Raw genomic sequence first — 12,596 nt, 5'->3', positions numbered from 1 at the left:
TTCATATTACTGGACTGTAAAACATCACATTTAGTAATATAATATATTTTATAAGTCATTAAACACTGAAATGGATAATAAAAACATATCACAGATCAATAAGAGCATATGTACTACATTATTACAAAGAAAATATGTATATCATTGCTTCCAAAAAGGATAGTTACTTTTAGAAAAGTATGTATTTAAATATCTGGCTGACATGCCTCCAAAATGGAAATAACCAAGACATTGCATCTACCTACACACACAGATTTCCTTGTTCCCTCACGTCTGTCTTTAGGCCTGTGGAAGGGAGAAATAACTGTCACTGCCATTATGTACAGTATTTTGCGAGGATCATTTGCACATCACCAAAACAGGCAGTCAGGTTGATCAACTCTTGCCTCATCCTCTTCCTCTTATCCACAAATTAATCAGCTGATTACAGCAGAACTGCCCCTGAAGGCTGAATCTCCAAGGATTCAAAACTGTTCTCCATTCATCTATATCAAGCACAACCAGTTTTGTTCTACAGACACCTTTCTTACATTTATCATTCTCCACAATGCCCTTACATCTCATTTGTGTTCACTACCTAGGCCTTATACCTTTAGAATTAAATGTACATAGTTAACTTTTTCACTAATATTTTTTTTTCACTCTCTTTACAAGACTATTCTGGTGTACCACCCTCACTCTAGTTCATCAACCATCTCCAACATAACACCTGTTCTCCCTTACACTTCCTCCTTTACCACTCAATCCCTACATGCTACTCCACACACACTACTCCAGCATCTCTTTTTTATCTTAATTACATTTATTCAAATATTAATATAAAATTTATAAACACTAGTAGTAAATGCTTACTTCCCTCCTCTATATTCACTCTCACAATTTATAATATACAAATCAAAATCTATGATTTCTTAGTTGTTAAAATAAGACCTGAGCACTATACCTATAGTGCATGATGTCTTACATACACTGTAAGGTTGATATGATATGTATGGGCTAGATACAATGAATATACTTGTCATTTTCATCACATGATCAAGCAAATGTTGCAGCACAACTGCTCTACAGTACATAAAAATTACTTATAATGACCCACAAAAACTAATCATAGAAAATACTCATTCTATCAAGAATCACCAATTGTTTTCAAATGTGGAGATAAGGATGAAAGCTACACTGCGCACCACTCAACCCACCTACATCTACTGTGTTTCTCATCTTAATTTAGGACACAGCTGAATGTAACATCCAGGTTAAAAGTTTTTCTTCCTTAGGTTTTCCACAAAAACAATTTATCAGCAAATCTGCAAGAGGCTGAACAGTTTGTCAAGCTGCATGCCATCTTTCTAAGTCTGGACCTGAATAAAGGGCAACAGATTTGTAGCTAAGCACAGTCACAACATTCCTTCTCTTGTATGGAGAACCAAGAATCTGGCTTCCACTTTCTGGAAAGCATGGACACATTCTGCACACACCTAATCCTATTTCTTTAGTAATATATAACACTAACATTTATTATGAATAGCATTACAACCTTTAAGCTCTACTCAAAAATACTGTGATGGGCAGCTTGCCTATCCTGACCCTCTCTGGTCTGACAGCTTGGCAGCTCATAAATCAGTCACGTGATGCCTCGATAGGTGCTCACATGCACCACACAAAGTAGTGGTGGGTGATATAACTACTAATTCTGATGTCATAAATGGAAACCAAAACCTGTGCCTTAAATAACTGATAATAAATTATCTGTTAGCCTTTGAGGAAACAGTCTCCAATCCATGAGACCAAATCCCATCCTCACACATCTTTAAATACTGTTTGAGTCACAATGGATGTATCATTAGAGTGAAAAGAAAAAAAAAAAAGAAAAAATTACTAATGAAACAGAGAAGAGTCATAGGATTCTTTTGATAGTGTACAAATAAAACAAATAAAGGAATATGTGTGAGTATAACTTTTGCTCAAATACTCAAAATAATCTGTGATATATATTTAATAGACAACTGAAAAAGATTGCTTTCACAGTTGTGGAGATGTGACACACTTCCTCTCTAGTGAGCTGTCATGGTAAGGTGATGTCTCACACTTCTCAGGTACGGGTGAGTTTGATGGGGAAAGTTTCAACCACCAGGTGATCATTATCAAATATTATCACAATATTCAGCTCAAACTCTGAAATAATAATCACATGTTAAGAGAGAATGCCAAAAGTTGAATCTATCAATGCCTATGGAGTCTGCTACTTCACATCAAGTATGCTTTCTCTGAGGATTTTATTATTAGTGGTAATTTTCTTAAAGAATGAAATTTTCTGCAGTATTCATCTCAAAAACAACAACCAGACTGATTATGATGACCAACAAACGATCATATGCATATCATTGGTACATTACTCACCAATTTTGAAGTTAGGAGCCAAGGTGGTGGCACAGGTGAAGAGGCGTGGGAAGAGCATGTACACAGGAATGGCAATGCCCCGACAAACATCACCCTCTCCAATCTGGATGTTCTGAATTTCTGATGCTGTAAGAAAGAAAGCAATCTGAGTGTTTTTTTTATTTCTGATGCTATAATGAATTACACATTTGGGGTGTTTATGATTTCTGATGCTATGAAAAAGGAAGCACTTTCATTCATGCTACAATAGTCACTTAAAAGCAATAGATTACCAATGCAAACTGATATAAACATGGAAGGAATTGACAAAATCCATATCATATTCTAAGGCCACAGAAATACTAACCTTCTTTTGTGTGTCCCTCAGAGGAGCCGCAGGTCTCTACTCTAACCAGCTGGAGCTCAATGCTGCTGATGCCTCGCTCACACTCACACACAGTCAGCTATTAGAGAGAAAATGACTCATTCATCCACAATAATACTGGGATACAAACAAAACTAGGATGAATACCAAAAAATATGCACAACATTTTGCACCAAGTGCTAAATATGCACTAAACCACTGCAAAACACAACTTACAATTATCAATGTTCTGCTACAAAAGAAAATTACACAAAAATTCCATAATAACTCATGCAATTTAACAAGTAACATTTATTAGCTCTTCTTCCAAAGACTTTTCAAATTCTAGTACTTGATTTTACTGAAGAGGGTATCTCCAAGGAGCATCTGATGTCTAAAAGACACTACCCCTGATTTTCAATTTTGCCTTTTTCTTTACTTTACCCAGTTTAAATAAATGCAAAGTGGCTAAAACAAAATAAACAATTAAGAATACAGGGAGGTCCTGTTACATGAGCATCCATTATGCAAGAAACTGATGATACGAGATGTGTGAATTAGGGACTATTTTCTTTATATGAATGCAAAAATCCGATGAGGAAAATTACAAAATTTAAAATATGTGCCTTCCTGTTCCTTCTAGGCTGTATGGTGATGTGTAATGATTCAGATGTGCAGAGGCAAGTTTGTGAGTGCTGGAGGACAACCACGCATCTCTCCCTTGTCCCCTACCTAACATGGATTCTCCCCACCAGTCTTCTTTTAAACTGAACTCTGTGTCTCTCAGACCCCCACCCTTATGGCCTTACTGCTCCTCATTATACTTGTCCTCTATCATCATTTTGCTTGAAAGCATATTTACAATATAGTATCAGTACAGTGTACAGTGCTTTATGTGACTGATCAGTGCTTGGATGTGTTACAGTGTTAATACTGGTGTGTTCTTTCATTCTCTGTGTTTGCTGTGGTAGTGTGTGACTGACCACATGGTGTACAGATTGTGCTAACTATGTCTCCCAAGCTGCCAATGAGTTCCAGTACAAGTCACAGTAGTAAGGCTAAGCGAGCTAGAGTACCAATGACACTAACAAAGGTAGAAATTGTTAAGAGGCATAAGAGTGCTGACCAAATTACCCTCCCTGATGCATTGACTACATACTGGTGAGTGTTATGCACATTTTATACGTTTAAATATGAAATCATGTTCTTTGTATGCTATTTTCTCTTTCAGTTCTGTAATATAGACAGGTTTGTTGTGTTTGGTATTGTATGATTTAGCTTGAAAACTTACCTTTGACAAGAATCATGGAACATAACCCCTCTCTTGCCATTAGTCATGTGTTTCGTTAGATGAGAATTTGCTATATGACCAATGCAAATGGAACTCAGCTACTCATACCATCAGGACCTCCTTGTATAAGGGATATTATGGAAAGCATTCACAAAAATATTTTCACTATTACATGTGTAATTTACAAATGTAATCCTTTTTATATTATAGTACTGAGAAAATAAATTTGAATCACATTTTCTTTACATAAAAAATTAATGCTCTTGTTAGCAATAAAAATGTCATTTGATGATTAAGCTGAAATGTTTTAGCAATCAATTTTTTTTCTACAAAGAGCATACCATCAAAAGAAATTCTTAGAGCAAAGACTTATATACCAACTTCTCCTGTCAAAGGTTTTGAAAGTGGGCAGTTGACCGAGTCCAGGTGGCCCTGCACCAGGAAGCGAGGAATGCGTGCCCGATCCCGAACATTCTGCAGAGTCTCTGGTCGAATTTCAAAGTTAACTGCTTCCATTTGATCTTTTCCTCCAGCACCAGTCTGAAAAAAAGCCACAGCAGGGAATGAAAAAACACTGCCACATCATCCACAGAATATATTAATTGTAAATCTGATGCAAAGTGGAGGATATGAATAGGAAAGCAAAGTAACAAAAGATTCTGTTGTTGATCTCATTTAATCAAAGGGTATATACCCAAATCTCATAAGTAACAGAAATTCATAATTCAAAAGAAGAGACATCGTCACTTTATGGCTAAACGGCTGAACAAGTTTACTGCCACCTTGGAATTTATGCTTGGGGACAGCTGCCACATATTGCCCCTTCAAGTTCAACACAATAGTTTTGCAAATGATAATATCATTTAACAGTGAATCTCTCTCTCTCTCTCTCTCTCTCTCTCTCTCTCTCTCTCTCTCTCTCTCTCTCTCTCTCTCTCTCTCTCTCTCTCTCTCTCTCTTTAAAATACATACATATTTACCTACCTTATATTCTACAATAAATTCTTGTGATTTATTGACGTCCTTGGCTAAGAGGCTGCGCTTGAGGTCACAGTGCAGACAGTAGTGCACAGTGATGTAGATGCCATGGTATGTTTCATAAAGTGTCTTGGAGGTAGAGCGTGGCACCAGAGGCAACTCAAAGGGAATCTCTGTTTGTCCTGCTGGCAACTTCCCAGACTTTGCAATTGCAACAGAATGGCTGAGCAGAGGGATTGGCTGAAAGAGTAATGGCAGGTTATTAATTCTGGTTGTTGACTGGTGCACAATGAATGATTAAAAAGGAGGGACTAAAGAGAACAGGATGGACGAGTCTTCTATCCACTTCAACCTTCTGCTTACTGTAACTCACCTAAGGAGGATGACACTAGCATATGCATACTATTATTATTATTATTATTATCATGGAAAACAGACAAAAGTTTCACTTTGGAAGAGTCAAAGACTATGCATACAGTATTGGCCCAGAGAGAAAGAAAAGCTGCTAACAAATGACTAGATTAAACCAAACTCATTTATTAAAATGTCAGCAAATGTTTAAAAATATCATAAATAAAATGCATTGACTGCAGATTTTAAAATGATTCAGGTCAGTACAATGAATGGTCCCACTGGGAAGATCATTCCACAATTTGCAGAAATATGGTACAAAACATCTTGCAAACTGATTAGTTCTAGTATTAAGAACAGAAAATGTCTTATTATTTAGAGCTAATGCACACCTAGTTAGCCTGACATGAATACAAGGAGCAGGCAAGCTAGCATACAAGGGATGATTAACATTATGTAATATCTTGTACAAAAGTGATAAATCACCAACTTTCCTATGGTTCTCTAAATTTATTAAAATATCAGGGAGAAAGAAACATATTGTTAAGAGCATGTTCTAATGATTTTGGATGAGATTCTGCTGCTAATGACCACACAGGCATGCAATACTTAAAAAAAAACATGGTAAAATAAATGCATAAAAAGATTTAACCACAGCATCATCATTACCAAGTGCCCTAAAACACAGACAAGTCCACTTTTTGTGTAATGGATGCAGCAACTGATACAAATGTTTCTTAGAAGTGAGCTTATCATCAATGATAACTCCCAATAGTTTAAGGGAGCTAGAAGAACTAGAATAAGTCCCACATAATGACAGTGGTGGATGAGGAGGATGAAATGTTCTAGATCCACTGACAATAATTGAGTGTGTTTTACTGGGGTTCAGTTTCATTCTTCAGTTAACACATATGATTGGATTTTAATATCTCTATTTAATGAACTGGCCACAGCAGCACGATCTTCAGGTGAGTTAACATCAGCATACAATGTGGTATCATCAGCTTGAGACAATCTTATATTCAAGATCAGTCCACATATCAGCTGTTAACAAAATAAATAGCAGAAGACCCAGCACACTACCCTGAGGAACTCCTGATAAAACTGCTTGAAATCTGCTAAAATTTCCATGAACTGAAACACCTTGCTTTAAGTTGGATAAAAAAATCCTTAGATATTAAATACAGGACCACCAACACCAATTAATTGCAATTTGTGGTTAACTAAATCAAAGACAGAGCTGAAATCAAGAGAGATAACCCTAGATTCAACTCAATTATCTAAAGATAATTGCAAGTCATGGGTTAATACAAGTAAGGCATTAGAAGTACCAAAACCCTTTCTGAATCCAAATTGTGTTGCAGGCAAAATATTGTTTAAGTTGACAAATTTATGAAGCCTTTGAGCAATTAACTTTTCATAAACTTTTGACAGGACTAGTGTAATAGGTACTAGTCTATAATTTAAGGGAAACTGTGTTGGTGAACTACCCTTAGGAATAAGGGTAACATTTGCAGTTCTTCAGAAATCTGGGAAACTAGCAGATGCCAGATGACTCCTAAATATCCCAGCTAGTTTAAGAGCAAGTTGCTTGGATAACTTTCTCAGAAACAGCAAAATATTTCATTTGGATCAGATCCTCCAAATTAATTGAGATCAATTAAGCAATATTTGATCTCAGAGAACTTAAAAGCAAAATATGTAAACTCTGGATGTGGAAAACATGTGGAGGAAAGATTGAGTTCCTGGTCACTTAATTTCCTCTGAAATACTGATGAAAAATCTTCAGCCTTAATGGATGAATCATAAGTAACTGTTCCATTGTCCATTCCAAAAGGAGGCAGCAAAGAATCCACTCCAAAAGGGAAAGTTCTGAGAGAGGACCGCCACTTGTGAGGCTGAGATGCCCCTGACAAGGTTTCATGGATATGGTTATTATGCTCAGAATGTGCATCATAAACTGAATGAGGATGATTTCTAAGCCTCATATAGTTTTCCCATAAAAGTTGGGATCTATTATGAGACCTGAGATGATAGGCATTTTGTAGCATGCATTCATACACTCATCATTAAACCATGCCTTGTATTTGACTCTACTCTTGATGGTTTAAATAGGAACTCTGCAGTTAATGATCCTGATAAGTGCAGTGTTCAATTCATCAATGACATTTAAAGAATTGAATGTAGTGTTCCACTGATTACTATCAAAGTCGTGAATGACACCAGGCCAGTCGACCCGCGACTTTATGTGGACCTTACGGACATTTGGTACCTAAAAATTTAGTTTCAAGCTACAAGTTTCAAGTGACTACTAAATGGTCAGAGTTACCTAGAGGTAGTCTAACTGCTGAGTCAATCACACCAGGTACATCAATTAAAAGTGAGTCCAGACAATATCAAAGTTAATGTGTTGATTCATTGATAAGTTGAACTCAACCTGATAAATTAGTGAAGTCCAATGCTGCAACACTGGCGATCAGTTGAACTAACAGAGTTCAGCCACTCCTGGTGATGAGCATTCAGGTTGCTGACAAAAATAAAGCCAGACTTATGATCATGCTCTTGAATGTCACTCATAGATGTGAGAAGACAATTGTAAATCTTATAATATAATTCAAGGTCATGATACAGACTAAAAATACAAAAATTATTAGTTATGTTGCAAACCTTGATCAGCTGAACTTCATGACAGCTGCAGACAAAGTCTTTTCTTACAGTAGCAGAGAATCCTGACCTAATAATATAGGTAGCTAAACCATGGGCATGTGGATGAGTCACACAATAGTAAAGTAGGCTTCGTAAAATCAGGTAAAACCAATTTGGAAACATGTCTTCTGCTAGAAACAAGAGTCTCAGAACATATAATAATATCAAAGTCTTGAGAGGCAATCTGTAAATCACTTAAGTTAGAATAAAGCCCCTTCTATTATGGTAGAGAACTCAACATTTTTCTGAAGTTTTATCAGGACCACGATTCAATTCAACATGACACAAAAGCAACAAAGTAAACAAAAAAACAATATTAAGAAAATCTTAACAATAACATTAACAACCCAAACCTAAAAAGCCACAAAAATAACAGTGAGATTTGTGCTGCCTGTGAACATTTAAGTTCTGCACAGGACTGGGGCCGATGACTATGGCTGTGCTTCATAACTGAGATCTCCACGTAAATGCACAGCACCAGAGACACATGCTAGCAGGTAAAGAAAGACTGAGGATGTCCTCAGAAGAGAGGGAATGTAAGTAATGTGTATGACTTGACATCCAGCTTAGGCAATCATTACATGTAACCCATCCTCTAAGACAGAAAGAAGAAAAATGCAAAAGAGAAATGAAAGCCATGGGAGGCAGAGGATGCTGAGTTCCTCACTCTGATAAGATAAGCCCACCACCACTTGCCACTTACTTTGGTCTCTGTATTTTTCATTCATGCATGAAATAAGTAGTAAGAAAAAACCAAGATTCTGTCTACTTAATTCATGAGTAATATTCTTATGTGATCAGAAACAGACACTTAAAAGAAGAGGAACAAGAAAAAAAATATATAAATAAATAATCCAGGAAGAAAAATCAACAGCCTTTTCAAAAGATGCAATCAAATTATATGAGATGAACTTACCTTTGAGGAACTGACGATGGACTCAAGCAGCCCAGCACTCCTGGGTGAAAGTTGGATGCTCACCATTCCATCCATTGTGAGTGTAATGCCATCGTGTCTTGTGTCTGAGCGACTGTCCACCACCACCACTCCACTCACTGTCTCCTGTACAAGGAAGACTTACACTGACAAACATCAAAACTGAAGTGACTAAGTAAAACTGAAAATACATACATGCAAGAGCCCACCAAGTGATGGCAGTAAAGTTTTGTTGAAATGTAAATTTTTGGACATATTTCGAAGTACAAAAGGATAAAAAATTTCCTAACCACAAGCCTCCTCCACCATTACAGTGTGGGCCTGTGGATTAATGGGCACAAATTTGGACATCATACATCCAGCTTGTAGAAAATTTAACAGAATTTAAAAATAATCTATAAACCCAAAAAGCTCCTGCTATGATACCAGTCCTTGGTACAGCTTTTATTTGTATATTTATTTTTAGTTCAAATGACTAGTTCATTTATATTGTTGATTTTTTAAAATCTCAATTTAATCCCATTTTTTTCTAACAAAAATTACAAAATTTTTTTTACATATCTTACAGCAGGATAATCCATACATAAATTGCCTAAAAAACATCAGATATCACAACAAATTCAAAGGTTGTTTCCAGGCCCAGACACTCCTCACTGAAGTCTGAACTAAGCTCTTACATTTCCAATTGCATTTTTGAGGTCAGGCTCTGAAATTTCAATTTTTTTTTACATTTTATTTTCTTTCTTATAAACATAAAATTTTAGCTGTTTTTTCAAGTGCCTAGCCTATTTTCAATCCCCACAAGTCAATCAGCATAACAGGATCAGACCTAAAATAAACTAGCAAAAAGTTTACATTAAAATTATAAATTGAACACAATTTTAATAACTGATTAAAAAAAAAGAGCTACCTCAGGATCCTATCCCTTCCAGAGAGAAAGTCTGTCAATGAATCAACTAATCAGTGTGACTCTTATTGGTGACAACAGAGGTCAACACACATCACAACCTTCTGCCTCAGAGTTGCTTCAGTGACCAATACTACCTGGGAGGGGGGGGGGATTATTTCCCTGTGCTGTGGAACATGTATTTCACTATGGTTAATGAATTCTAACTAGATTTCTAATGGAGTCCATCTTTTTCTCGAGTAATGCAATGGATACTCAAGCAGTAGGTGGTGCCCGTTTCATCACTTGCTGGGCTGCTCTCAGCCTCCACCTGCCCTTCATACTGCACCTCACACCCAAGATGTTAACGTGCTACACCATTTCCAGCCAGGCAAAAGTACAGTTCTGTCAGCTGGCCTGAGACGACCTGAATATTACCAAGGAAACCTTTATCTTGTCACTTGACCTTACCCCTGGATGATAAATTTTGCTGGATCTATTCAGCTGAATGTCAATTGTAATGGACATTGTGAGGCGACAAAAGCACGCAAGCTATCCAATGTAGCTAATTTTGCAGGCGGTGGAGCTACACAAGGCAGGGGCAAAGGGATAGCCTCTTCTGTCAACTGACGCCCCTTTGTGTCGGTCGCTTGATCTCCACTTCAAATGAGAGCACATTATCCTTTTAAAAAGAACTACTTCTGTTGTTACTTCTTCTTCTTCTTCTTCTTGATAGGAGTAGAGGGCAAACTGTTGTTGTTAATAATAATGATAATGATGATAACAATAATAATGATGATAATGCGGATAACTATCTGAAAAAAACCTATTGACTGGACAATGAGAAAAATTATATTGAAAAAAAAATGTTGCCTCTTTTAGATTATCCGTGGCTGTTCCTTTGAAATCATACAATAATTACTGACTAGAAATTCTGTGAATAAAAACATATATTAAGATACAAACAAAGTAAAAAACACAGAAGTTTTCATGCCTTTTTATCGCTATAGTGATGTCACTCAGCAAGTGGCGTAAACAAGGTGGGGACTCGGTTGTACTGAATTCCTTTTACCAAAGCTGTGAATCTTGATGAGTGTTGTTTATGTCCTTGTGTGGTATCTGGTGTCATCTGACGGATATGAATATACAATAACTACTGCGTTGCATAACATAAATCAGCAATGCCAAATATCAGTGTGGCGTGGCCTGGGACACGTGCTGTGTGGGCTGCCTGCCACATTCGGGCGCAATAGTGAAGCTCCATGGATTCCCCTGGGAAAAATACTGAAACATTCTAATCTGGCAACACGGATGTAAACAATGGAGAGGGAAACCACCCCGGTGAGCAATAGAGGATCAACAATCTGACACGTAAATGGTAAGGTTTTCTTCATGGATTCTTGTACGCTCCTTGGGCTGCCCTGGACATCACAGTCAGTCTAACGTGAATCCTCTCACAGGCGGGGCACTGAGGCCAAGCACAACAAGACCGCAGGAGGGTGACATGCAGGATGTGTGGTGAGTGACAGTGAGGTTACTGCATCATTAGTGATGACAACGACGCTGAATTGTGAGATGGGTGAAGTGGGGGTAGAGATAAGGCAATAGTTATGAAGGCTGCAGGTCAAGTCGGGCCACAGATTAGTTAGAACTTCTCTTATTGCTGATTCCACTCATTCCCAACTCATTATATTACCACTTCGACTGTTTCTGACTTGTCTCATTACCTGTTCATTCACTTGCCAACGCGGCCCATCGCCAACTCGCCCCACTGCCATCTTGACCCAGTACTGGCTCTCCCCATCGCTCCCAGGCCTATACATGCATGATGTAGTCGTGGTCATAAGTTGTGTCCTGCTTCGTCGCCATGATGTATCGTAACCAGCTTGGTTCGCCTCGCCGGCACCCTGCACTCCTCACGACGCACCGTTGTTCAAAACTTCGAACCTGAGCTGGTTACAATTCATCATGGCAACGAAGGACATACTTGTGACTGCGACTGTACATTGCAAAACTTTTCCGTACATCGTTATGCATGACCAACATTATAACTGAAGACTGTGTAGTTACTACATCGAGTCAGGGAGTGGAAGAATTAAGAAATTGAGTTCTTGTGAATATTATTAGTTGACTCCTGTTTTTGAGATTACATAGAAAAGGTCCATCCTCCTAAGAGTTACCCACATTTTTACCCGAGGACAGACTAAATTCTCTCTCTCTGTCTCTCTCTCTCTCTCTGTCTTGGCGTTGTTGATTATCTTTTGCCAGCACTATGACTGACGGGGGCTCTTGCCTGTAGCAGCCCACGCTACGAGTACCTCGGAAGAGGTCGCTCCTGGATGACAAATATCAGCTGGGAATATAAACAAAGATCTTTGTTTATATTCTTTGGTTATTAGTGTGAACACAGAGACGAGTCTGACTACTGCAGCGGCTGCGGCTGCAGCAGCAGGGTGTCCAGCTTGTGGCTGAAGTGGCATGGGCTCCCTGAGGTGGGGGGTGGCCTGCATGGCACTTAAGAATATAGTGGAGGAGGGAAGTCGGGGAAACTCTGTTGCAGTGGCTACAGGGAATCTCCGCTAAACCTTGACAAATTTCCTGTAGGCAAGGAAACCCGAGTTGGAGGCGGCGGAGACGATCGCGTATATATCATGTGGAGGAACGGAGCAGTCAGGGGGAGGGAGGAGGGAGTTGTAAGCAGACGCGGTCG

General features: G+C 38.1%; 2 protein-coding genes across 4 annotated transcripts in view; one reads left to right on the top strand and one right to left on the bottom strand.

The window, feature by feature from the left end:
• Positions 1-29: 29 nt before the first annotated feature.
• Positions 30-11,756, bottom strand: LOC135112785 (vacuolar protein sorting-associated protein 26C-like). 2 transcript variants are annotated; one of them, XM_064027595.1, is made up of 7 exons: positions 11,614-11,756; positions 8,983-9,126; positions 5,016-5,249; positions 4,413-4,571; positions 2,744-2,840; positions 2,398-2,523; positions 30-2,172 (listed from the first exon to the last, which is right to left on the bottom strand). In XM_064027595.1, exons 1-7 carry the CDS (start codon positions 11,728-11,730, stop codon positions 2,090-2,092), a joined length of 960 nt encoding a protein of 319 aa, XP_063883665.1. In that variant the 5' UTR covers positions 11,731-11,756; the 3' UTR covers positions 30-2,089. The 2 variants fall into 2 exon arrangements, with proteins under 2 accessions (XP_063883665.1, XP_063883666.1); XM_064027596.1 differs by lacking the exon at positions 11,614-11,756 and adding an exon at positions 10,358-10,552.
• The window catches only part of LOC135112786 (uncharacterized), a 65,524-nt gene continuing 63,829 nt past the window's right edge, over positions 10,902-12,596 (top strand). Inside the window, exon 1 of one of the 2 annotated variants that reach the window (XM_064027598.1) lies at positions 10,902-11,264. Coding sequence is in view for 1 of the 2 variants with exons in the window: in XM_064027597.1 (XP_063883667.1) it covers positions 11,398-11,404 (7 nt within the window). In the remaining variant the exon portion in view is untranslated. The other variant, XM_064027597.1, reaches the window with a different exon arrangement.

This window comes from Scylla paramamosain, chromosome 24, assembly GCF_035594125.1.
Source record: "Scylla paramamosain isolate STU-SP2022 chromosome 24, ASM3559412v1, whole genome shotgun sequence".
Taxonomy (NCBI): domain Eukaryota; kingdom Metazoa; phylum Arthropoda; class Malacostraca; order Decapoda; family Portunidae; genus Scylla; species Scylla paramamosain.
The sequence above is the reverse complement of the archived record's forward strand: the minus strand, read 5'-3'. Positions and strand labels throughout refer to the sequence as shown.